General features: G+C 54.5%; 2 protein-coding genes across 11 annotated transcripts in view; both read right to left on the bottom strand.

The window, feature by feature from the left end:
* Window positions 1–2,078: 2,078 nt before the first annotated feature.
* Window positions 2,079–8,871, bottom strand: NUDT18 (nudix hydrolase 18). Of its 3 annotated transcripts, none has more exons than XM_054018104.1 (5): window positions 8,800–8,871; window positions 7,830–7,990; window positions 4,333–4,468; window positions 2,855–3,467; window positions 2,079–2,508 (listed from the first exon to the last, which is right to left on the bottom strand). In XM_054018104.1, exons 2-4 carry the CDS (start codon window positions 7,986–7,988, stop codon window positions 2,860–2,862), a joined length of 903 nt encoding a protein of 300 aa, XP_053874079.1. In that variant the 5' UTR covers window positions 7,989–7,990; window positions 8,800–8,871; the 3' UTR covers window positions 2,079–2,508; window positions 2,855–2,859. The 3 variants fall into 3 exon arrangements, with proteins under 3 accessions (XP_053874079.1, XP_053874077.1, XP_053874078.1); XM_054018102.1 differs by having other exon boundaries at window positions 4,255–4,468; XM_054018103.1 differs by lacking the exon at window positions 8,800–8,871 and adding an exon at window positions 8,736–8,765 and having other exon boundaries at window positions 4,255–4,468.
* An 825-nt stretch (window positions 8,872–9,696) lies between these two features.
* The window catches only part of HR (HR lysine demethylase and nuclear receptor corepressor), a 57,435-nt gene continuing 42,335 nt past the window's right edge, over window positions 9,697–24,796 (bottom strand). For 6 of the 8 annotated variants that reach the window (XM_054018593.1, XM_054018600.1, XM_054018598.1 and 3 more), the window contains exons 7-19: window positions 24,180–24,275; window positions 23,603–23,724; window positions 23,048–23,129; window positions 22,348–22,508; window positions 21,762–21,977; window positions 21,199–21,370; window positions 20,487–20,562; window positions 17,727–17,857; window positions 16,812–16,931; window positions 16,593–16,732; window positions 16,102–16,278; window positions 15,457–15,585; window positions 9,697–14,871 (exon numbers count right to left, since the gene is read on the bottom strand). In XM_054018593.1, coding sequence (XP_053874568.1) covers window positions 14,809–14,871; window positions 15,457–15,585; window positions 16,102–16,278; window positions 16,593–16,732; window positions 16,812–16,931; window positions 17,727–17,857; window positions 20,487–20,562; window positions 21,199–21,370; window positions 21,762–21,977; window positions 22,348–22,508; window positions 23,048–23,129; window positions 23,603–23,724; window positions 24,180–24,275 — 1,685 coding nt within the window. In that variant the 3' untranslated portion in view covers window positions 9,697–14,808. Of the gene's footprint in view, window positions 14,872–15,456; window positions 15,586–16,101; window positions 16,279–16,592; window positions 16,733–16,811; window positions 16,932–17,726; window positions 17,858–20,486; window positions 20,563–21,198; window positions 21,423–21,761; window positions 21,978–22,347; window positions 22,509–23,047; window positions 23,130–23,602; window positions 23,725–24,179; window positions 24,276–24,796 lie in introns of those variants that run through there. The other 2 variants (XM_054018597.1, XM_054018601.1) reach the window with 2 other exon arrangements.

Below are 24,796 nucleotides of genomic sequence, written 5' to 3' on the forward strand. Positions count from 1 at the left end.
TTCCTGATGCAGTATCAATAACACATGCAGACCCTGTACTGTTTCCTGAGTATAGGTGGGGCTTTGCCTGATTGTAATGAAAGGTACATGTATTACAAAGAGCAGGGCAGATGCACATCCCACCCCCTACAAGTTACACACAGTTTCCAACCTGGGAGGGTCTACCGCCAAGATTCACAGAGTGGACTAGTGACTTGGGGTGCCCACACCCCTTGAAGAACCCAGCAGCTGCCCTCTGAAAAATCAGACCCCTCTAACGTGGCTCAGACTGGACATCCACACGTCACTGGGTGCCTCAGCCTGTACACTTTACACGTCAGCCCATTCCCCCCTCAACGTGGGAATGGAGTCCAATTGGAGCTGTATCTGGATTTTTGGAAACGGGACTTACCTATGTGTCCTGGTTTTCAAGGGTGCTGGTTGAGCCAGCAGCTCCCAGTCACAGTGATTTCCCTTTGAAAAGCAGTCTCCTCCTTTCTCTGCTGCTATCCTACCCAGTTATCCATTCCAGAGTCCTCGGACACTCATTCGCCATGCCGAGCATTCTCACAACACGCTAACATGTTGTTTAGCTTTCAGGCTTAATATAAGTTTTGGCATCAGGCACAAAACTGGGTCAGTGAAACCACTTGCTCAGAAATTTCACAGTAAACAACACTGCAAGGGAGTCAAGAACAGCACTGGAGGAGGAGGAGAAATGCATGAGCCTGCCCAGCAATGACCCTCCAGCGTCTAGCCTGTGCTCTGGAGAGCTGAGCAAAAATCTTTCAACCAGGACTTTTTTCCATTGGGGGGGGGGGGAGGGGGAAGAAGAGAGAAATACATTCACTGAATCTGAATGTTGATTTCAAACAATTGCTTCAATTGAAAAAACTTTCAAATTTGGGGGGAATTTTAAAACATGTTGATTTGAAACAACTTTTCATTTTGAAATTTCCATTAATTTTTACAATTTAACAATTAAAATGATAAATGCTCAAAAATAAAAAAAAATCATCCACCCCCCCCCCCCCCCCCCCATTGGTTTTATTGACAAATTTTCAATTTGTCAAAAATTTCATTTTTGGTTCAACCTGAAACAATTTGTCAGAGTGAACTGAACCAATCGATTGGCCCGGCTCTGGCATACCATGGAAAAGGAGGAACGCATGGCCTAGCAGCACATGGATCACAGGCGCTGGCTGTGGCATGATCAGTCAGTATCTCTCTCCGTCCCCTGTGGAACTGCCAAGGCAGCTGATAGGCCCTGCGGCTGAAGGGGAGTTTGAGGCAAGAAAGCTAACCACTCCTATGTTGCTAGGCAGAGTATGGGTCTCAGTGTCTCACCAGGGCTCAGGCAGTAAGTGGAACCAGGGCCATGGCTTTCAAGGCATGTTTTGGAGACCAGCAGAACCTGCCGTCCCCTGCGGCATGAGGGTTTCTCTAGAGATGGGTGTATGATTTACAAAGACATGTACATTATGGTTCTGAGCAAAACCTCACGCTGGCCATAAAGCTGCTGGAACATTTGCTCCTGCACAGGGCTGCTCCCACCGCCAATAGCTTATTTCACGTGAAACGTGACAATCCAACCCCCTTTCAGGCCATGCTGCAAAGGGAGGCCTCTGGTTCCCTATACAAAAATGAGAGCAGCTTGCCCAGCTGTGAAGCTAAAAGCTCTACAGCGTCCAGCAAACTTCAGGCTCCATCCAGGTCAGAGCAGATCCACCCAGGACCGAGAGGTGGAACTCCTGAGTTGTATTCCCAGCTCTGCCACTGACCAGCTGTGGGAATTTAAGCAAGTCACTTCCTTCTTTGTGCCTTAGTTTCCCCAACCATAATATGGGAATGTTATCAGCCTTCCTGGGGTATGAGGCTTGGCTGTACGGAAAGTACTTTGCATGGGAGGGCACCATGTTCTTAGCCCCGTCCCCAGAGCAGGGAGCAAAAGAAACAGGAATGCGCTGCTGCCTTCCAACCGAGCCCAGCGGGCCTGACTGACTCATTCTCCCCATCACATTTGCAATGTCTAATAAACTTTGTGTTATGCTTCCAAACAGAGCCCTGCTTTAATCCCAGCAAGGAACAACATTCAACACTACAGAGAAACGGCCCTTTTTATTTCCAAGCTCCAGCTGTAAACAAGCTGCCTTGGCCAGCTCTCTGCGTCCCGCGTCGGGGACATGCGGTACCATGGAAGGGAAGAGCCCCGGACGCTGGAACTTCAGCTTTAGGAGCTGCAGTCTGCCCAAAGGCCACTTCAGGTCAAGTCCTGAAAAGTCACCCCCCCCCCCCATCATGGTGCTGCGTGCCCCCCTTAGCTGGATGTAGTGAGGGGGTTCCACTCACCCTTCCATAACCGTGCAGGTGAAATGGGTCTGCGGGTGGCAGCGGCTGGGTAGGACATGCCCTGCGGGGAAGCCATGCATCATCCTCGGGATGGCTGCCTGGGGACAGCCAATGGATGTAACGGGGTGGAGCGTGTCCCATGCCCAGGGAGAGGTCTCTGAATCCAAGCTTCAATGGGACCTTGTGGGAGAAGAGCGAGAGGGCAATATTTAAGCATCAGCTCACCTGGAACTGTGACACCCTCTCCACCCATGGTAACGGTGTAGCCCAACAGGCTTTCGCAAGGGCTCACCTGGAATTATTATAGGGTTTGCTACTGACACCCATCACCTTAGTAAGTCAGGGAAAGAGGCCACCAATCAGGTCCCAGTAAATGAACCCAGGACTGGGAGCAGGACTCCTGGGTTCTATTCTAAGCTTTGCCACCAATTTGCTTTGTGGACTTAGGCCAGCCAGTCCCAGTTTCTCCATCAGCAAAGGGGGGACCAGATAAGCCTTAGAGTGGGGCTTAGCCAGAACTGCTTACCCGTGTCAGTAGCTGTGAATTGGAACAACAGATGATGAGCTGAGCCGCTGGAGGATTCTACTTCTCAAGTTGCTCTCCTCGATCTTCCACCACTGGAAGCTCTCACCGTTCAGCTCTGGTGGCGTCTCCTGGGTGCCCTGGCCACCCTGCGTAACCGTCAGCAGCACGTTGAAGCAAACGCCATCAGATTTCCCTGCATTCTTGCCTAGGTGCTGCAGCCCCAGGACCCCGTGGGCCCGGACAGTCACTTGGGGTAGCAGGCAGCATTCCTTCAGCAGCCTGCACGCTGCCGCCTGGATGCTGTTTTGGATTTTGCAGGGGGAGGTGGTGCGGGCAGACACCGGCAGGTGCGGGGACCCTACAGCACTCAGCAGCACCCACAAGTCACCGGCACCATTGGTGAACGTAGCCAGGAGCCTCTGGCAGATCAAGGCACAGGGCATCTCCTCCGGCAAGGTCATTGGGTGGGACGGGCTGTCTCGATATCGCACAGCAAGGTCCATAAGGGGCAGGATGTCCCGGGCTCGCAGAGGAAGGGCAGGAGATTCTCTGTCCCACCACCTGGCTTGGAGGGATTCAGCATCTGCATCCTGGGGCGCCTTCAAGGTCCCGCCTAGGCAGAAAAAAGAGTGTGTCTGTGTTGCAATGGGCTGAGCCCCTTGCACTCAGAGCGGCTTGGGCAGCAGAGCTTGGGGCACGGAAGGGGTTGGCGGGGATATTACATTTCTGCAGATCACTGGGTGCTAGAGGAGGGGAAGGGAGGAATCAAATAGTTAAGGAGGCAGCTGGGGCTCTTTTCTAGGGGAGGAATGAGGATTTGGGGGTATAAAACATCCTTGGTTTTCCCTTCATCATCCCTACAATAGGCAGTAGCACCCTGGCCAGAGCTGGGAAACATGGACACCTCCCCTTCTACAGCTAACGCGGCTGGGAGTGCTTGTGAAAGGATGGAGTGGATGCACAGGCTAGGGGCAAGGACCCTATCGTGCACGCTACCACCACAGCTCTGCCCGTGCAGCCACATGAGCTGCAGCTCCCCAAACACAGCACGCTTCTGACCTGCAGCCCCCCCTGCTCAGTTCTAACCCCTCCTGCACCAAAAGCAGTTTGGGCTCAGTGAGAAGTTACGGTGCAAGCCCAGCACAAGATGCCGGGGTGCAGTAGGAAGAGCAGGTCCTCTGGGCACCTTCCCTTTTCTTTCTGCTCAGAACTGGAGCCAGCGAGCTGGACAAGCCCCACACAGACACTCCTCCTTTGGCTAGCTGTGGGGGGAAAACCCAGGAGGCTTCTTTGCCTCTTGCCCAGGGCTGAGCTTGCTGCCTGCAGTGTCCCCTGCAATCCCCACACATTTTAGTCCCCAAGTCCCACTGGGTGGGAAGTAGGAGTAAGGGGGAAAGCACCAGTTGGCCGAGCAAGGAAGACAAAGCGAATCCAGATGGGGCCTCTCTCTTCCACTGCCAGCAGAGTGAGGGGCTCACACTCCAGCCCGGTCTCCTCCTTCACCTCCCTCTTCATGGCCTCCAGGATGGTCTCATTGGGCTCCATCCTCCCGGCAGGCAGGTACCACGTCCCATAGCACTCGTGCTTGGCCTCCTGCATCATCAGCACCTCGTTCTGGGACAGAGGGGAAAAAAATCCCAGGTCTCACAACATGGAGCCATCCCAATGGGCAGGGACCAGCCCCATTCGGATCACCCCGCTGCATGGGGGCCACAAAATCACAGCTACAACAAAACGTAGGGCTTCCACAAGACTCTTCCCTACAGGCCAATTCTTCAGTCCAGTTTTCAGTGTCCCAAGAGATATGGGTCCCACCAATTTCCATGGGAACCTAAGAGGTGTCCGCCCTAAAGTGAGATCAGTTAGGAACCACCGAATTCATCCACACCATTCACTACTGTGTATTTAAAATGGCCCAGGCAATACGACTGCTACCCCTTCCTTCGGAATAGTACTCCACAGCCAGAGAGATCCCACCATCCAGCTTTTTCTGCTCTTCAGCCTACCCTTTTCTGTGCTCAAAAGGACATTGGCCAACCCAGCCCTTAGGCTTTGGAAAAAGAAGATAAACCCAACTAAAAAATTCCTTCATTTTTTTTAAAATGACAACGAAAAGCGTTTTTAAACACACAGATACTTTCCCCTACAGAAAATCTGCCACCTAACCCTTTGGACTAAGTCATGACAACTAGAATGGCTAGAAATGGAGTCCATTGTTTGCATAGCACCAATGGTATGCACTTCAGGGCCTTAGGCCTAGTCTTCACTTACCGGCTGGTCCGGAGGCACGCCATCGATGTTCTGGGATCGATCCCGGAAGTGCTCACAATCGACGCCGGTACTCCAGCTCGCCGAGAGGAGTACGCGGCGTCGACGGGGGGAGACTTCCGGCCGCGTCTGGACCGCGGTAAGTCCGGAGTAAGGTACTTCGAATTCAGCTACGTTATTAACGTAGCTGAATTTGCGTACCTTAGTCCGAAGTCCGGACTAAGTGTAGACCAGCCCTTAGAAGCAGGGAAGACATTAGGTTTTGCCAGTAAATCCCCCTAGTGGAAATGCAGATTATACCGGCAAAAGTGTTTTTGCTGGTATAGTTTATGCTTTTGCTGTCAGCAAAAGAAGCTCTACTGGCAAAAGTACTTTTTTTTTGCCAGTATAACTGCATTTACACTAGGGCTTTTGCCAGCAGAGAAATGCTGCAAAAAACCAAGGTGAATAGAAATTGATTAGAAAAATAAAATAAAAATCATAAGTTTTATTTAAATGAGATTTTAATTTAAATACATTACATTTTAAATTAGGTTTATAATTAAAAAGAAAAATTTGAAATGATGATAGCCTCTGATAAAGGCCTAATCTTACAATGCTCTACTACAATCATTTAAATTAAATTAAAAACTGTATTAGGTATTACATGTTTGCTGCCATGGTTTAAAATAAAGTCAAACCACTGAAACAGTGGAAGTCACTGGCTAAGCACCTGCAACCAGAGTTTGCTGAAGTGCTAACCCAGCTTTTGACAGCCTTTTGCAGAGTAGTCTTATTTTATTTCAAGTAAATCATTGACTACAGCAGGTACAGAAAGAATATTTACTACATTTAAATTAATTCAGTTCAAAGCTAAGAAACCAACCAGGAGTGGTAGAAGTATGAAAACTTGTCTTCCCCCTTCTAATCTACGAATAAAAACTAGGCGTAAAGATGAGCACTACAAGTTCTAAAGTTTTGAAGGACATGGGACCAGAAAAAATTTACTTCAGTTTACTAACAGATATTTCCTTTGTTTCATAAACCAGTTGATTTGAAATACAAAACATGTTTTGATAAACCTTTTTTCCTGTTCCCGTTCCCAACTCATTTAAGGAAGTTTTATTTAACTAACAAAAAACAAATTATAAAATGCTTTTTTGTGCATTTTTACTTGAATTCCAATTTCCATCCAAATAGAGCTTGACACAAATCACAAGTAACAAAATTAAATCATCTAGGACAGTGTTTCTCAACCTTTTTGATGCCAGGGACCTGCATGCTGCCTCTCTAAACTGTGTCAGGGAGATCTCAGGGACCGGCGCCGGTTCATGGACCAGTTGTTGAGAAATACTTTCTAGTACAGTAGAACATCAGAGTTATGAACTGACTGGTCAAGTTCACACCTCATTTGGAACTTGAAGTACGCAATCAGCAGCAGAAGGGTTAAAAAAAGGCCAATACAATACAGTATGGTGTTAAACGTAAATTACTAAAAAAATAAAGAGAAATTTTAAAGATTTGACAAAGTAAATGAAACAAGCACAGAAACAGTTTCCTTAAATTAAGATGGTTAAAAGCAGCTTTTTTTTCTTCAGTATAGTAAAGTTTCAAAGCTGTATTAAGTCAATGTTCAGTTGTAAACTTTTGAAAGAACAAACATAACTGTTTGTTCAGAGTTACAAACATTTCCATTCCTGAGGTGTTTGTAACTCGGAGGTTCTACCGTATAAGAAACATCTCATCATTCACCATTTTCTAAATACAAAAAAATGTAAAAACTAATAATTTAAATAAATGTATGTTAATCTATAAAACTGTTTAAATATGTTATTCTCCTGGTTAGCAAGAAGAACCAAGTTTACTTAAATATTTCATTTAGTTGCAAATCAGCGTTTTCATCATTACCAACCAATGAGAATCATCCTTTTGTTAGGAAAGTAACTAAAACATACATATGCAAAACCAGATTAAAATCTATCCTTTAAATTGAGGTTTCCTGCTGACTGATTTAAATCAATCCACCCTGGCAAAAAGAAAAAATATTAGACCTCTAGCTGATGTTGCTATGCCAGCAAAAGTTTCTAGTGTAGCCCTACTTTGGTTGTTAAAGGAGATTTGTTTTAATAAGCTAACTGTGTTATTAGTAACACATGTAAGGAAGCTGGGTCTCATTCCACAGTCTGCTACTGACCCACTGTGACGTTGGGCAAGTCACCTCTTGTCTCCGCGTGACTCAGTTTCCCCCAAAGGTAACATGGAGAAAATAGCAAAGAGTCCTGTGGCACCTTATAGACTAACAGACATATTGGAGCATGAGCTTGCATCCGACGAAGTGGGTATTCACCCACAAAAGCTCATGCTCCAATACGTCTGTTAGTCTATAAGGTGCCACAGGACTCTTTGCTGCTTTTACAGATCCAGACTAGCACGGCTACCCCTCTGATACATGGAGAAAATATGTTCCCCCACCTTTGTAAAAGTGCTTTGAAGCAAAGCTGTTAAGAGGGTCATACAAGTGCTACTTAATTTTAAAACACAGGTCAAGATTTTAAAGAGTGGCCAGTCATTCTGGGGACCCAAACTAAGATGGCTTGAAGGAGGCTGATGTTCAGAGGGTGAGTGCTCAACGCTTTCTGGATTGTGGATGCTCACCCTGCAGTGACTGGATGCCACGGTGATGGGCACCATAGGAAACCCCCAGCCAGTGCTACAGGGGACCCCTCACCTGGTCATTGAGCAGGACAGCCAAGACGATGTAGCAGGCAGTCTTCCGCACTCTGACAGGGTGCGCAGGCACAGGGGCAGAGTCGTACCTCTCCTGCACCTCCCAACCTCTCCCGCTCAGCATGGCATCCAGCTCCTCCGCCAGAGCACCACAGGCCATGGCTGCAACACACCGAACCCCACAACGGGTCAGCAGCACAAGGCGCAGCAACAGGAGGGCACCAGAGGGTTGTGGTGGCACGGGAGCATGGTGACCTGAGAGCCCCAGAAAGGGGGGCTGGGGGACCAGAGGGATACAGATAGCAGGATGCAGGAGTGGGGGGCAGTGACATGGGGGCTCCAGAAAGGCAGGTCTCTTCCCACACTCAAATAGTCAAGTGCTCCTCCCCAGGCCCAGAGAAGGTGGGTTACTGGGGGAGGGCAGCAGTGAGGTTAAAATGCAAAGTCTCCAGCACACGGGAGGTAGCTGGGATGGGTGGTGATAGTGGATGGTTTGCTCCCAAAATATCCCCAACCTTCTGCACTGACACTTCTTTTTGGGGTGAGCATGAAAAAGGGGGAGCCCCTGAGAGCAGGGGAGGCGGATCAGAGTGTGGCATGGGGGAGGAGGACACCCTGAGAACTGGGACGCTGGGACCTGGGGGGCAGAGAGAGGGGCTCCATGGGAGCTGGGTGGGCATTGGGGGGGCAGGACCTGGGGGGCAGAGAGAGGGGCTCCATGGGAGCTGGGTGGGCATTGGGGGGGCAGGACCTGGGGGGCAGAGAGAGGGGCTCCATGGGAGCTGGATGGGCATTGGGGGGGGGCAGGGCCTGGGGGGCAGAGGGAGAAGCCCCCTAAGACAGGGGGGGGCTGGGAGACAGAGGGAGGGGCCCCGGGAGCTGAGCGGGTACGGGGGGAGGCTAGGACCTGAGGGCAGAGGGAGGGGCCTCCGGGAGCTGCGGGGGCGGGGTTCAGGACCCCTGAAACTTACTCCTTTTCCTCCGGCAGTTTCAGCTCCAACCCCGGAAGAGGCTGGCAGCTTTCAGCTCCCATTGGCCAGCCGAGATACCATGCTCACGTTCCATTGGGCGGAATCGCTTTCATTCAGGCTGCCCACGGCCGGGAGGAGGAGCTATTCCTTAAAGGGGCCGCGTGCCCAAAAGAGTTGCAGTATTCCAGGGGCCTCTGTAGGGATGCGTGGTCCCCCTGGCTCCCCTGCCCCCGGGGCGCATGGTCACCCCGACACCCCAATGACCCTGGGCCCCCTCCACGGGGAGGGGGTAACGGGGCGGTGCCTGCTGCTCCTGGGGCATTGGCAGGGGGGCAGGGCAGTGCCAGCTGCGCCTGGGGCATTGCTCCATGGGGTGGGGGTAGCCAGGTTACAGGGGGTAGCGTCAGCCTCAGGCAGGGTCTGCAGGAGCATCAATCACTCCACACTCAAATCCAAGAGTTCTTCCTTGCCCTTCTAGACCTGCCCTCCTTTTCCTGGGGCTCCCCAGCTGGGGTTCTTGGGGGGTGGGAGTGGGTCTGAAAACCCATGGGCTCCCCCTGGCCCACCACTGTGTCCCCCTTGCTGTAGCCATCACGCCAGGGACAGCATTGGCATCACTCCCCCCAGAAAGTGGGAGAACCAGAGACTAGCAGCATCCCCCAAATCCTCACGCCTGCCATCTCACAACAGCCAGGCCAGAGCTTCTTTGGTGAAGTCAAGGAGCTCAGAGGTAGGGAAAGGGCAGCAGCACCCTGTTTTCCTGCTTAGGCCCCTGCCACTGACATCTGTACTCGATAAAGGGCAGGTGGGAGTATCAGCACTGCCTAGCCCACAACAAGGTCAGCCTCCCCCAAATCCCCCACTCTATCCCCCCATAAATCAACACACCCAATCATGTCTTGCCAACAGTTTATTGAGGACTCTTCCTTTTAACACTGATGTAGGGACTCCAGATGAAATGCACTCTGCCTCCCCTGCATCCAACCAGCCACACAGCACAGGGCTGCCCTCACCCAATACATTCACACACTGCCTGGTTTGGCAGGGGCACGCACCTGCCTTACACCCAGAACCAAGGGACACCGGTGAGCGGGAATCCCAGCCCAAAGAGAAAGAATGAGGATGGTTTTGTTCTGGGAAGGAAAGGGGGAGCAGGAAAGGGAAGGACACAAGGCAGGAAGACCAAGGTGAGTGAGAAGGAGAGATGGGGAGGGGGGAGGAAAGAGATGGAGAGAAAGCGTGGGGCAGGGGAGAGGCATGCAGCCAGTGCTGAGTGCACCAGGGACAGAGATTAGGAGGGAGATGGGGTATGCAGGCCATGCTGGGGATAGAACAGCAGCTGTGTATGTTTTCCAGAAGCACAGTGGCCTTGGGATGTGTGCGAGGCCCCCCACCAAGGCAGCTTACTCATCTCAAGCATGGGGGTTGCGGGGAAGAGACGACCAGTCTAGGAGTTAGGACACCAGGGTCCTGTTCCCATCTCTGTCAGGGACTTGCTGTGAGAGCTAGAAGACAGCAGTACTCAGCTACCTCCTCAGAGGGGCTGGGTGGCTGAGCCCACTGCCTGTAAGGTCCTTGAGTTCCTGGGATGAGAAGGGACATGCGAGGCGTGTCTGATTCCCAGAGTGGCGCTTGCTCTGATGAGACTGACCGCAGGGGAGGACAAAGCCTGCTTCGACTGTGAACTCCTTGGGGCAGGGACTGGCTTTTTGGTCTGTTTGGGCAGCACATAGCCCAGTGGGGTCCTGATCCATGACGGGGGCTCCTAGGCACTACGGTAATACGAACAAGAATGAGTGGGAACTGGCCTGAGCCCCACCAAACTCATTTCACTGACTAGCTGCAGGATGGGAAGGGCTTCCATGCAGGGCTGGTTTTGAAGTATCCACCTAGTGGAAGTTTCCTCTGCCACCATCAGTCCCTGAAACTCCGCTTCCTTCGCCTCCAACGCCTGGAGCCAGGGGCGGCGTTTCTGAGGCTTTTTGCTCGCCTCACTCCTAGGGTGTCTGTCTCCTGGAAAAAGGGAAATCCCAGCTAGCAGGCGGAATCAAGCCCTGGCCTCCCACTCCAGAGTCGCAAGCGACTGGAGCTGCCTGTGGAAAGTGTGTGTGGGGGGGGTGAGGCCCAGTCAAGCGTAGAAGCACGGCAGCGTTCACCTGGCCAGCAGCCAACAGGAGCATCTGGTCTAAACTTACCCAAGCGCCTCACTTGACAGCATCTAATTCACAGCAGCCTGAAATGACCGGCTCTTAATCTGATAGGATTGGCTGCTTTATCCCACCCTGACCCCAGCTGACCCTGCCATTGCAGGCTAAGCTCTCAGCTCTTCCACATCTGCAGGGCGGAGCAGGGGCCCGGGAGGATGGCGTTTATTTTAGCTGGCAGGCTGCTGATGAGACGCAGTGCCTGCCTTGCTGGAGGATTCTAGTGCTGGAAGGAGCCCCGCGTCTGGAGTGGCCTGGAGGAACTATCCTAAAAAGGAAACAGGAGAGGGAGATGGGATTCCCCCTTCCTCCCTGAGCTCCCAAAGGGCAGCGAGTCATCCAGCCAGGCTAGTGCTGCTGCTTGACAGAAGGGAAACAAGAAGAACATTGACAGGGCAGCCAGGGGAGGCTACGTACAGGGCTGTCGACTGTCGGGAGCAACAGACATGGAAATCTGACACTTCCCCTTGCCAGCCCTTCCTGCCCCAGGATCTCAAAGTGCTTTAGGAACATCAGTGTGATCAAGTCCCCTGGGAGGTCGCTCAGCATTATTGACACCATCAGGTCAGGGAGAGATGGGAACAGGACACAGGTCTTCGGACTCCCAGCCCCTGCTCTGACCACTACACTGCACTCATCCCAAGAGGCAGAAATAGAACCTTGGAGCCCTGACTCCCAGGCAGTCTCCCCTGCTCTAACCACTAGACACCACTCCCCTCTCATGGCTAGGAATAGAGCCCTGACAGCTAAGCCCATTGCTTTATCGATATTACACCATTTCTTCCCAGGGTAGTCGCACGGAGAGCCCCATTGCCATGGGCACTGGACCCTCAAAGGGCCTGGCGCTTTTGGGGAGAGAACTGCCCCACTGGCACTCTTTAGAGCATTGCTGCTGATACCGCACACCGAATGCCATAATCCCAATGGACATCCCTAGGGAGATCATGACCAGCGTGGTGACATCATCAGGGTGAACCTTCTGTGTGATGACATCACAACAAGCCCTGAGCCCAAGGGCACAGAATGAAACCTGGCACAACGTCATCAAAGGAAGCACAAATCCGAAGTCACTACACACAGTGACAGCAGCAGAATAAATTCCTGGTGTGAGGCCAGCAGAACAAGCCAAGGCCATGATGCACCAAATATGGCCAGCCAGTGCAGTGTTACAACTCGGATAAGCCTCCGTTATGACCTCATCACAAGGTGCAACAAACACGATGCCCGTCACCACCAGCACCTCCAGTGATGTCACTATGGAGCATCACCATGGGCACCCCACCCAATGCCAACAGGCGGGAGGGCAGCAGAGCTTGCAAGGAAACGTGCCACTCACCTGCTGCGTATGAGAACGGCCCCTGGCTGCCCGTGCGGAGTCCCCCATTCACATTAACGGCACCACAGCCCTGCACTGAGAGCACAGTACCTCTCCGTATCCCAGAACGCCCCCACCTTGCTCAGGCCAGGCGTGGCTGCACTGCTGGAGTCCCCTGGCAGTGAGTTACATGCAGCTTCCCCGCCATTGTGTATTGGGGAGGGGGTTTCTAAGCCGGCCATTTCCTTCCCACTCCTGCACCGGCAGAGCAGCCTCTGGCTTGCCACACACTTTGGAAAGAGTTAAGCAGCAGCCCGGGCCCTAAGGTTTAATTACAGAGGGAACTGCTAAACCAGAGAGGCTTTTAATCCCTTGGCCTCCTCCCTGTGCACACTGCCAACTGGTGTAGCAGAGAACAGATGGGAACAGGGCCTCTGGCAATTCGCAGGCGCTGGGGGAGGAGAGAGACTCCACTCCTTTGCACAAGCTGGGGCCGCCCTTGTGCTGCCTGGGACCACGTCAGAGGGAGAAACCGAGGCAGAGCCTGATAGTGCAGCAGCAGCCTCCCACCCTCCCGGTGCAGAAAGAGCAGAGAGCTGATGTGACCGCCCCCAAAGTAGGGTTGCCAACATGGTATTTCAAAAATAAGGGACTGTTTTCTTAGTACCCCCGCCTCCTGAAATTATCATTATTAATAATAATCAGCAGTACTAACCTACACTTGCCAGGGGGATTTCTTGCTGCTCTTTGCAGCACTCAGCAACTCCCAACTTGTTGCCCAGAGATGACAAAATAAGGGATGTCCCTTGTAATAAGGGACCGTTGGCAACCCTACGCCCAAGCCACAACCTCCTGTGTGCTCCAGGCCTCCCCGCATTGGTCCCCAGGGCTCTAGGGAGATGCTTGCTCTCCTTGGGAGGTGACCTCACAAGTGCATGAGCCACTTCCGCCTGCCTTTGTTACTCCTGCTGGGAGGGAGCGCCAGCCCGGCAGGATGGGCTCTTACAACTACTGCATGATCTCGCCGCACTTCGCTCGTTCAGCCAACGTGCACAGCAATGAAAGCATGGCCTGGAGAGACGCAGGCAGACAGGAGATTGGAATAAACCAGAGGGCCTGTTTGATGCACCGATTAAGATGGTATCTGCTGCCAGGGGGAGGAGGACAGCAAGGGCAAGAGAAAGGGGATTTGGGGAGCAGCAGACTGTCTGCTTTCCTCACCCCAGCTGGTTGGTGGGACCTGCCCTCCCACTCCATTCCCCGGTTAGGGAGACAGGTCATACCAGCCTGCTTCCAGGGGCTGGGGAGAGAGAACAAAGCTGGGAGAGTGGGGGGTTGGCCAATATTGTCACTAGACAAACACCTCAGAAATGCCCCCCCTCTCACACATACCACTGCCACCCCCTAACCAGGCCCCTGTAGGGTCCAAGGGGACTCACTGGGTTGGGCCCCTCAGTGATCCGGATTCTCAGTCCACAGGGAACCAGCAGTGGCCACAGGGGAGAGATGGACACGGAGGTGGGGAAAGCAGGGAAGGCCAGGTGGAGATCTGGGTCTCAAACCAGTGCAATGGCCTTGTTGGCTGATGGATCTTGGGGTGAGAGGCTCCAGGGGCCTGGGTTAGCTCCCCTTGGCCCCCAGCCCTGCCCCAAGCCCTGAGACACCTGCAAAGGGGAGTGCGTGAGAATTAAATGGACATCGATTCTGCATGCGATGTCGGTCGTGTCTCCTCAAAGACTCGTCTCAGACGTTTATTTCCATGGCTCCCCCACCCCTAGGCCCATCAGCCCTCGCCTCCAGCTTGAGAGGATCTGCGGGGACGGAGACCTGGCCAAGGTCCCTCCCGCAGACCACGCTGCCCCTGGGAGCGAGCACCATGGCGTGACATCGCCGAAGTAAGCACCAAGCATGACATCGTCAGGGCGAGCGGCGGGAAGACGCCTTCGGAACGAGCACTGGGTGTGACGTCGTGTGGGCATGGCGGGGCTCTGCAGGGTAGGTGGGGCTGGCACAGCCGGCAGCAGCATATCGGACAAGTGCTCAGTGCAGAACGGTTGCAATAGAAACCCAAGGAGTCCCGTGTGTTGCTGGAAGCTGGAATCCCATGCGATCCACTGGCTCCTGGCAGGGGCTGTATGGAACATGCTGGGGGTCACATCACTTGGGCGGATGGTCTCTCAGATGGTCCTACCTGTCCGCGTCACAGCTTCTGCCCTTCCCGGAGCAGGGGAGTGGCTGGGTATGAGCATGCTTTGGCCCCATTTTGTCCAGCATTCATCTTCCTCGTCACAGGCCCTGTGCTCTGGTCACTTCAGCCTGACAACCCTGGCCTGTCATAGTCAGTGCCAAAGAGCCACTCCCCATCCAGACAGGCGGATGTGGGGCTCCCCAGGAATCCTGCGCTGCTGCCCCCTTTGTTTCAATTCTGCCTCCTGGAGGCCCCAGTCTGAAGCCAGCCCTCCGTCTCCATGCTGCATGCCTGCCAGTGCCTTAAGTGTAGCCCTGCAGGGTCCCCACTGCCTCCCTCACAGCACCATACACCATGCTGTCCATCTGCAAGGGAAGGGAAAGAAGCAGGGTTCAGACACCGACTTAAAAGGTCATTAAGGCATCACCGTAACTCCATACACCTCTATAGAGCATCTCAGCTCAAAGGACCCCACAGCACTTTGCATCAATGGGCTTGATTCTCCTCTCACTCACATACGTGTAAAGCAGAAAGAACTCCACTGAAATAATTGGAATAACGCCAGAGCCAAGCCAGCCTAAGGAAGGCAAGATCAGGCCCTTTATACAGAGAAGCCACTTTGCCTCAGACCAAAATGCAGCCAGCTGTAGGGTAGAACACCACTGGTGGACATCAACACTGCAAAAGCAATGCCGTATTCACTTGAAACTGACGGGGATTTTAAAGAGGCAGAGCATAGTTACCCACATTAAAATCTGGGCATGCAGGATGCCAGGGTTAATACTCAGACTCTTGCAAAAATTACTCAGGTATCTAATGGCCACAAATAGTCTCTGCTTTCAGCACTGTGTGGGGCCCCCAGTACCCCTAGATTCAGGAGTGAATCCCCAACAGCCGGACTTTTGGGGAGAGGTGGGATGGTGGTTGTGGTGGGGAGGCTAGCTCCTGACCTGTGCACGAAGTCTCTGTGCCGTGCCGGCAGGGTCTGTGGTCTGAGCTGCGAGCCGTGCCGAGCGGGCAGCGTTCTCCGGCGAGAGGAATCTCTGCGTGACGCTGATGGTACTGCTGAGGCTCTGCACCTGCCGTAGGGGAAGAAGAGCGTGTGAGGGAGCCCAGGGGTGCCAGGGCAGCATCAGAAGGGTGGGAAGGCACCATCCTGCCAGAGGAGAGAGCATCACCTTGGAACCGGGCATCCGGACATGGGGCTACGCTGCCTGCACTTGCTGATCAATGCACGGATAAAAAGCCTCCAAGGAGGTAGCGTGACCTAGTGGATAGAGCACTAGGACTTAGGAGACCAGGGTTCCATTCCCAGAACTGTTGCTGGGTGGCCTTGAGCAATCACTTCCCCTCTCCGTGTCTCAGTGTCCCCAGCTGTAAAGTGGGATAATGACACAGGCTCTCTTTGTAAAGTGCTTGGAGCGCTCCTGAAGAGACATGCTAGATAAGAACTAGACATTATTATTAAGGAGGAGACTCTCAGCTTTGGCTAGGGTAAAAGATGGTAGCAGTTAATAGGGGGAACCCTACCCACACCCAAGGGCAACTGGTATGGGGAGAAGGCTAAGGTGAATCAGAGCTGGGCTCCTCCTGACCTGGTGTGGAGCCCCTGTCGGCACCAGCACTGCATCCCCCAGGAACTGGAGCAGGGTCCAGCCGCTCACACCACATTCCTCCCGCAGCCTCCTCCGCAGAGACGCATCCAGGTAGCAGCTCCTGTGGCCGTTCAGATCCAGCTGGGCCGCCCCGTCCTGCCCTTGGGCTTTGCACACCTGCCAGGGGAAAGGGTGGAGCTGACGTGAAATGAGTTTGGCAGGTCTCCATCGACAGCTTGCATTGCAAAAATCTGCTGCCCGGCATGGGGTTCCTTTGTGGGAAGGCTCAGCAGAGAAGCCTAGGGCTGAGTGGGACACATGTAGACTAGATCCTGGGTGCAGTCCTAGGAGAAGTACTGTAAGCAGATTTATGGGCCCTCTGGGAATGGACTCCCAGAGCAGTCCCTGGGTGAGAAGGAGAAGAACCAGAACTGATTCCTGGGCCCATCTGGAATGGACTCTGGGCACAGCCCCCTGCAAGAATCACTCACCTTCTGTAAGAACCCCTCGATGCAGTCAGCATCCTCCGCTCGGAAGATGTGCCACAGGGCTCCTGCCCAGTTCCTCGTGTTCCAGAGCCGTTCCTTAAGGACGTCATCAACTCCATCCTCTTCCACCCTCCGGAGAATCTCTGTGGCATAAAGGGAGAGGTATTTAGACTGAGGTGGTTTGCCAACAACCTGGAGCCCAATCAGTTCCTGGAGCCCTACCTTTCTGGGCACCGTGCCCGTCCAGCGGGTACGCCCCAACGTACACCAAGACGCTGATGGAATCTGTCGCCTCCACTGTCAGGTTTTTGGTCCCAATGGTCCTGTCCTCAGGGGCCACACCTGGGAATCAGGAGCAGATGTCCCATGAGAATTCAGCTCAGTTCATGCACTGGCCCACCAGCTCCATCATCTGAGCCGGGAAGAGGCTGCTTCCCAGCAGGGCCGGCTCCAGGCACCAGCCTGGCAAGCAGGTGCTTGGGGAGGCCACTCCGGAGAGGGGCGGCACGTCCAGCTATTTGGCGGCAATTCGGCGGACAGTCCCTCACTCTGGCTCAGAGCGAAGGACCTCCCACCAAATTGCTGCCGCAGCTCACGTTCGCGGCTTTTTTTGGGGGGAGGGGAGGCTGCTTGGGGTGGCCAAAACCCTGGAGCCAGCCCTGCTTCCCAGCCTCTGCTGTTTCCAAAAAAAAGGACACTGCAGCTCTTAAAGCTTTAATGAAGAGACAGCAGGCCTGTGTGCATACAGAGCCTAGACAATGGGGCCCTGATCTCAGTCGGGGTCTCTAGATACTACCATAACGTGAGTAATAAATGGTCCTGATAACATGATAATTCCTCACTAAGGAATCCAAGCAGATCTATTGACTCTATTGTTGGAGACCAGCAGAGAAACAGATCAGCCTCTTGTAAATACAGAGGCATCAAAGCAGGGCAATGAGGATAAGGCACAGGACTGACAGTCAGGACTCCTGGATTCTTTCTTCCACAGAGTCCATGTGGCCTTGGCCAAGTATCTGCCTCAGTTTCCCCATCTGTCAGTGGAAGATAATGAGGCTCGCCCTGCTTTGCGAAGCACTTTGAGACATACAGGCAGTACAAGAGCTATTTAAAATGCAAGTGGAGAGCAGGACGAACCATAGGCAGCACAGATCTGGGGACTCAGCCACTGCCTGCCTTGGCTACCTGGCAGGTACGAGGCTAAGTTCATCTTTCCATCATGCCCGCAGTACTCCAGCAGTGGCAAACTGGCATAGAGGTTTTCAGCCCTGTGGGAGAGAGAAGAAGACTCCTAAATCCCAAAACTAGAGCATGTCACACTCTCACCCCGCAGCTTGTTTTGCTGCGATTCTCCCAGCCGAGGGCCAGCCCTGGGAATTCAGTCTATCATACAGGAGCATGTTCTGAGGAACAGACATTGGGAAGGAATGACAGGTGCAGAAAAGGTGACGCCTTCCCATGGCTTGCAGCCAGCCTGCAGGAAATCACATTATGTCTACACTGCAAAAAAGTTCTCAACTCAGGTTAGCCAGGGGTGTAGTCTTGATTTTTTTAAGTGCAGGTATTCCACCCCCACCAGCGTGACCCCACAGCACGATTCTGTATAAAAAGGCATCCTCCATGTGGCATGACCTTACCCGTACAGTGCGTACAAGGCCAAAAGTGCAGGGACACTGTTCCTGCCGGTTTCTGCCCCACAGCCTGACTGAGGTGAGCTAGCTTGGGTTAAAATAGCAGGGAAAACACAGCAACTCAGCTAATGTTAAAGCCTATGGGCGCCTGGGGTTGAACTTGTGCTGCTAACCCCATTAGCAATGTCTTCCCTGCTATTTGAGCCACAGTAGCCAACCCAAGTTAAGAACACCCCTTGCTTTGAAGTGTGGACACACTGACTGGGGCTGGGTTTTAAATAGCACAGGAAAATGTTATGGCCCACAATAACAGGCCAGATTTCCCTCCCCCAGTTAACCCATTGAAACTCCACTAACTGCAACGGGACGCATCCATATTACAGCAGTGTAACAGACAGAAGCATTGGGCTTGCGGGGCGCCAGGGAGGTTATTGACAAAAATCAGAAATAGCCCTGGTTACTCAGGGGTGGCAGAGCCTGCCTGGGTGAGCTGGGGGGTCTTTGCACAGCCATGTGGCCTACCCAAATCAGCAAGGAGGTCATGGATGGCACCTAGACACTGATTTGGTCCTTTCAGTTATTAGGCCCTCCCTTCAGCTTTATCCCTTTGCAGTGCATCAGTCGCTCACGGAAACAACCACAACACTGGCACGGGCAGAACTTGGGAATGCCCCTGACCGTACTATGGAGCTTATGAAGCTGTGAAATCAAGGCATTTATGCCATGGTTCGAATGGCCGCATACACCTGGGGAGGGGGTGGGCTGGGAGTCAGGGCTCCTGGGCTCCATTCCCAGTTTGGGAAGGGGAATGGGGGCTAGTGGTCAGAGCAGGGGGGGCTGGGAATTTTATTCCCAACTCTCTCTGTGAGCATTCCATGCCTCAGTTTCCCTGTCTGTAACATGGGCGAGGAAGGCAGCATCAGAGGATGGTTACAAAGATTAGTCAATGTGTCTCTGTGGCTTTGAGATCCTTGGATGGAAAGAGATATGTACGGTGAATGATCAGGATTTGTTTACAGAAACGGCTTTTGTTTTGGCCTGTCCCTAATACAAACCGGTGATACGCTCAGAGGTTGTAACGGGATGCTATCGGGCAGTCCTTGAAGGGTGAGAAGGCAGAGGCGGAATCAGCCCTAGACTGATCTCTGGGGGCCTAGTCTCAGCCCGGAAGCGGAGTCAGGGCAGCACTTGGGATTTCCCTTTCCAAATCCTTTTGCCTTCCTAGGATTGGGAGCTTGATCCTCAGTGTAAAATGAGTATGAACCCCAGCCCATGAGACATGGTGAAGGGCAATAAGGCGCAGGACTCAGAGTCTGAGCTGGAGTCTCCCTCCCACGTGGGGTGCTGCCCTACAGGACCCTGTTATAGGGATCTGCAGCTGGGGCTGCCCTTCTGCAGAAAAGCTAAGTCCAAAGAGCCCCCATGTATTGTGCTGTGGTTTCCCCCGCTGGGGACCCCAGAGTGCACTCCTGTAATGGCAGGGAAGGAGGCAAGGCCATGGCATGGAGGCTGCGAGGAGACTATCGCTTACAGCCAGGCTGCCACACAAAGCCAGCAGACCGAGACTACTCCGTGTGCCCAAGTGGAAAAGCCAGGTCCTGGCAGTGGCTGCCGCTGCCCCAGCCGCTCGCCAGCTCCTCACCACCTCCTTCCAAAATAAAAACACATGGGTGTGAAAAACAAGGCCTGTTTTTTCCACTCCCCATCCCACGGCAGCAGCGGGCTTCCGAGCTACTGGGAAAGTGGCAGGCAGAGGGAGCCACAACAGGTTGGCTCAGCCCCGCACTCACACAAGGGGCGGGTTCAGCCCTGGGAGCTAAAGCCACTCTAAGCTAAGTCTCCTTCCTCGGTTGGCTCCGGGGCTGCCCATGCAGGGAGGTAGTCCAGGGGATCTGGAAAAGCCAGGCCTGGGTGCTCACCTGGGGAGTAGAAGGTGCTACCCATGTAGTGGCTGCTGATCATGGCAGGTTCACCTAGAGGTGCACTTCCATAGTGACCAACCATGTGCAGTGGAGGCCTGGTTCCATGTACCTCCATGCTAATGGTTAGTGGCCTGCACACAGGCCTGGGGTCCAGTCCCAACCCCGACACTGAGGTGAACCTGGAAGGGTCCTAGCTCTACCAAGCGGGGAGGAGATGATGTGAGGGAGTGGATGTAGAGGCAAGGATGGGTGCAGGTGAGTGGGGAGACAGCTGGATAAGGGTGGGGGGGGAGCCGGGGGCAGGCGAGTGGGTAGCTTTTTATTTGCCCCCAGTATCCATGTACCTGCACATTGGCATGTCCCCAAAGCCGCTCTCTAGCTTGAGCAGGTTCCCCTCGCTGTTCTCTGTCTCCAGGCATTCTGTAAGGAAGGGAAGAGCAGAGTCTTACAGACAACTGGGTCTCCCGCTTATGCAGGCTGCGGGGAGCAGGGTGTCTTGCCCGGCAGAGCCCCTGAGCACCCCAAGCCTGCTTTGCTCCCTCAGCATTACTCCCGCTGTAACTCAAAGCATCAGACCTTCCTCAGCAGCAGGACGGTGCAAGTGTCAAGTGAATTTCCCCTCCACATGCAGCCAGAGCCCAGTGCCCACGCTCACTGTTAGAGAAGTGGATGCTAGGTCCCTGCAGTTGCCCGTGCTATGCCCAAGCCCTGTGTTTTGGCTGGGTCTGTCCTGTCCGCACTAGGGGGAAGTATCCCTGGTTCCCTTGTGCCTTTTTAAACTCAAACTGACTTTATTGCAGCAGAAAGGAGCCAGATCTCTCCCCCAGTGCCCTAGAGACTGGTAGCTTCTGTGCCCAGTCAGTCCTTGGCCTCTCTGCTGTGGCTGCCACGGAGGGGACCAGCTAGTGCTGGGTTTGTGATGTGGGCATCTGTCTACTAGGCACTGTACTGAGACCCAGCACCCTCCTTTCTCACAAATCCCTGCCACACTGTGGGTGCCCAACGGAGCCAGCCCCTCCTCCATGCTAACCCTCTGGCAAGCTCTCAGCCACTTACTGGCACTGGAGGCAAAGCCATCCCAGAAGTCCTTGTTGCTGACCCTTGTCCAGCCCGGCTGGCTTCGCAGGTTCACCGCCTGCACCTCCTGCCCCCGCTGTTCGTGGCAGAACGACTCGGGCTCCCACAGGTTTCTCTTCAGTGTCTTCTGCAGCCCTGAAACCAAGACAGGCTGCGGGGGGGGGCAGCACAGGGAAGGCGGAGGTTACCGGGCTGGAGCATGCCTAGAGAGTGTGCAGGAGACGTCATCCCTGGGAGAAGGGCATTGGGGGCTGCAGACGGGGGGGGGGGAGGGGAGCGTGCAGAGGGGCAGACAAGGCTGCTCCCAGCCCTTCAACAGGGGACCCACAGACAGCAACCCCAGTGGGGCAGCAGAACCATCCCTTTCCCCATGACGCAGCCCTGGGACAAGCCCTCCTCTCTGTGTGGCACTGAGCTGAGGGAACAGCCTAGACAGCCCCCGGGCCAGCACATCACTAAGGACTGCAGGACCCTGGTGCGGCACTGGGATGGGGTGGGACTGAGGAGACAGCCCAGAGAGATCCTGGCGTTACCGTCCCTACCTGGCCCTGCCTCCAGTGCTCCTGGAAGAGCTTGTAGTTGCAGGAGTGGTTTGGATCGTGAAGCCACAGGAGTCCCCCCGGGGCCAGGATGCAGTGGGAGACCTGCGGCTCGGGGGGGCTGGGGCTCCGCTGCTCACATTCTGAGTGCTTCTCCTGGATCTTCCTCTCCACCACCTGGGCGATGATGCTGTCCAGGATGTTGGTGATCCGGTTGTCCTGGAAGGGCAAAGGACCAAGGCTGAAATCCCAGTGTCTCCACAGCGTCCTTACCACCCTCTCCCCTTCCCAGGCCCCCTCTCCTCAGGGACCTGACTGATAATCCCTCCCAGGGAGTGAGCACAGCCCCGTCGGAGCCAATCTCCCCACGAGATCCAACCTCAGGGACCCGGGAGACAGGCCTGGGGCACATAGGTCGGATCTGGGATTGGATCGGAATCTAACCCCTCTCCCCGTACTGGGGGGTCTGAGTTGCAGAGCTCAGATCCAGGCCTTGGAAGTGGGAGGCCCAGCCCGTGTCTGAGCGGAGCCCCCCAGCGGCAGAACCTGCAAAAGAACCCACAGGGCCCCGGCAGCGGCCTGTACTCACGCTGGGCAAGGCCGGGGAGACGGGCGCGAAGGCCATGCGGATGCCATTCTGCCCCAGGCACAGCCTGACGGCCGTAGAGGTCAGGAGCTCGCAGAGGGTGGATGTCTGCACTGCGCCCTTGGGGCCCTGCTCGCTCGGCGGGTGGACGGAGTCTGGGTTTTCTGGGGGGGGGGGGGGGGAGGGGAGAAAGGGGAAGGGTTGGAGAGACGTCATTGATGTCCTTCCCCTAGGGGACTCTGAGCTGGGTGTCCCACAGGGGAAAACAACGAGTCCGCAGGTACCCACAGGAGACCCTGCTCCCCCAGGGACAGAGCAGATACCATTAGGAGCCATGCAAGCGTCTTTCTTTCAGCTCTGTAGTCTGCCCTACAACTCCCTGGGCTCCCCATTGCACCTCAGTCCTGCCCTGCAGCTCCCCCACCCCCGCACAACTACCCAAGCCCTGAGTCTTTCCCGGCTCTGTCCCAGGCTACTCTGCTTTCCCACATACATTGGGGAATCGCACCTCTCCCGTGGTGTTTCTATTCCCACAGAGGTGGTACAGCACATGCACCCGGCCCTCCTCACCCACCCCCTCTGCCTCCCAGGGGCTGCAGAGGAGGAGGGCTGGTTTGCTCCCTGCTGCATCAGTTTGGAGGCATGCACAGAGAGCGTCCGATCCTTCTGGGCACACAGCAGAGACAGAGGCGGGGAGACCTACCTTCCTTGATTACCCTCGAGCCGTCTGTCTCTTCGTTGCTGGCAGGTTGTAGCAAAGGTGTCATGTTCCCCATCTCCTCCTTCTGAAACATCCAAAGGGAGGGGTCCATGAGGGTGCCCCAGGTAGGAGCATCTCCCAGCCCTGCTCCCCAAGATTCCCTCCCCGCGGGACTCCCTAACTATTCCTCCAGACATCAAGCTGAGACTAAAGGCACTGACACGCCATGCTATCGTGGGATACCCCATCTATTAGAGCCAAGAGCAGCCCCTGCCAGCGGGGTACCTGGCCAGGAGTGAGATTCAGGCCCCCAGCACTGCTGCTCCCCCATGGCGCTTCCCTGCGCATGCCCCGCGCTCGGAGTTACTATGACTACACCTCTGTTGCTGCCAGTGTTTGCTCTGCAACCTGAGCTCTCCATCACCCCCTCTGAATGCCAAGCCGGGTGTCTCCTACTCATACACACAGTTCCTTTTACATCCCCCCCCACCCCATGTTCTCCCTGCCCCCCCCATCCTGTCCCAATAGACCCCACTCAGGCTTGCCCCCCCATCCTACCTGCCCACCCCCCGTGTTGTCAGTGAGGCTCTTGCTCAAGATGCTCAGTCTGCAGGGGCAGCGCGACTCGATGTCAAACTTCACCTGCACTTCGTGCATCAGCTTCCAGAGCTCAGCCAGGACTAGGAGAAGGACGGAGACGGGTTAGAGGAGGCGGCAGGTCTGAGAGGCGACAGCCCTGCTGAGCAATAGAGCTCTGCACAGCTCTGTCCCAGCGCTCAAAGCACTGCAGGAGCTCAGCAGGGAGGAACTGGGGTCAGGGAGGGAGCGGGAGCCCGGTCTGCAGAGGAGATCATTGTGACTGCAGCCCCCGCCTCTCCCAGCAGGAGGCACTGCAGGGAGCAGGGTGGGAATGCTGGCTGCGGAGATGCTCCCAGAGGGAAGCGCTGCAGGGAACAGCTAAAGGAGCATTGGATAGATGTTTCCTTTTCGAAGCCAGGTGCTTAGTAGGGTTCGTTTCCCCCCAAGCATAAAGCACGGGAGTGGGGAGCCCTGCACAGCCCATTTGCCATGATCGTACACCAGCTTCTCCTGCTGTTCGCCCGACGGCTTGGGGAAGCGCCAGGGGGTAGCTCACCGTGGGTGGGGATGAACTGCGCAGGAATGAGGGACAGAACATCATGGCCCTGCCCTTGGACACACTTGGCCGACTGCACAGACTCCTCTGTCTGGGCTAGAGAGAGAGAGAGAAAAAATGTGGGCACCAGTCACTGCTGAGAGCTGGCAAACTCACAGGGACCAGAGCTGCTACCTCCACCCACCCTCAAAAACTCTTCAAACTGGGAATTTTGAGATGGCTCCAAAGTCAGACACTAGATGCAGGGGGAGGCTGAAATCCCGTTGCAAATTGTACCGCTTGAGCCCTCTACCAATGTCAATAGAGACGAAACAGCAGCACCAAGGATTCCGTCCATTCCCTTCCCAACCCCCCCTTAGCCCAGGGACTTGCCTGGGCAGGGGTATTGGCGTAATTACACTAGTGCAAAGCCCCAGCACAGACACACTGCACCAGTGCAAACTGAGGTTTGCGCTCTCTCGTGCAACACTGGTGCAGTCATGCACTGACTTAGCTACAGAACCATGCTAGTGTCATGGAGGAAACAGGCTTAAGCTGCAAGTTTGGCTCTGGATTCTGCACACCCCAAGTTGGGGGCAGCGGCAGCTCCAGGCACCAGCGCTCCAAGCGCGTGCCTG

Source organism: Malaclemys terrapin, chromosome 2 (genome assembly GCF_027887155.1).
Source record: "Malaclemys terrapin pileata isolate rMalTer1 chromosome 2, rMalTer1.hap1, whole genome shotgun sequence".
NCBI lineage: Eukaryota > Metazoa > Chordata > Testudines > Emydidae > Malaclemys > Malaclemys terrapin.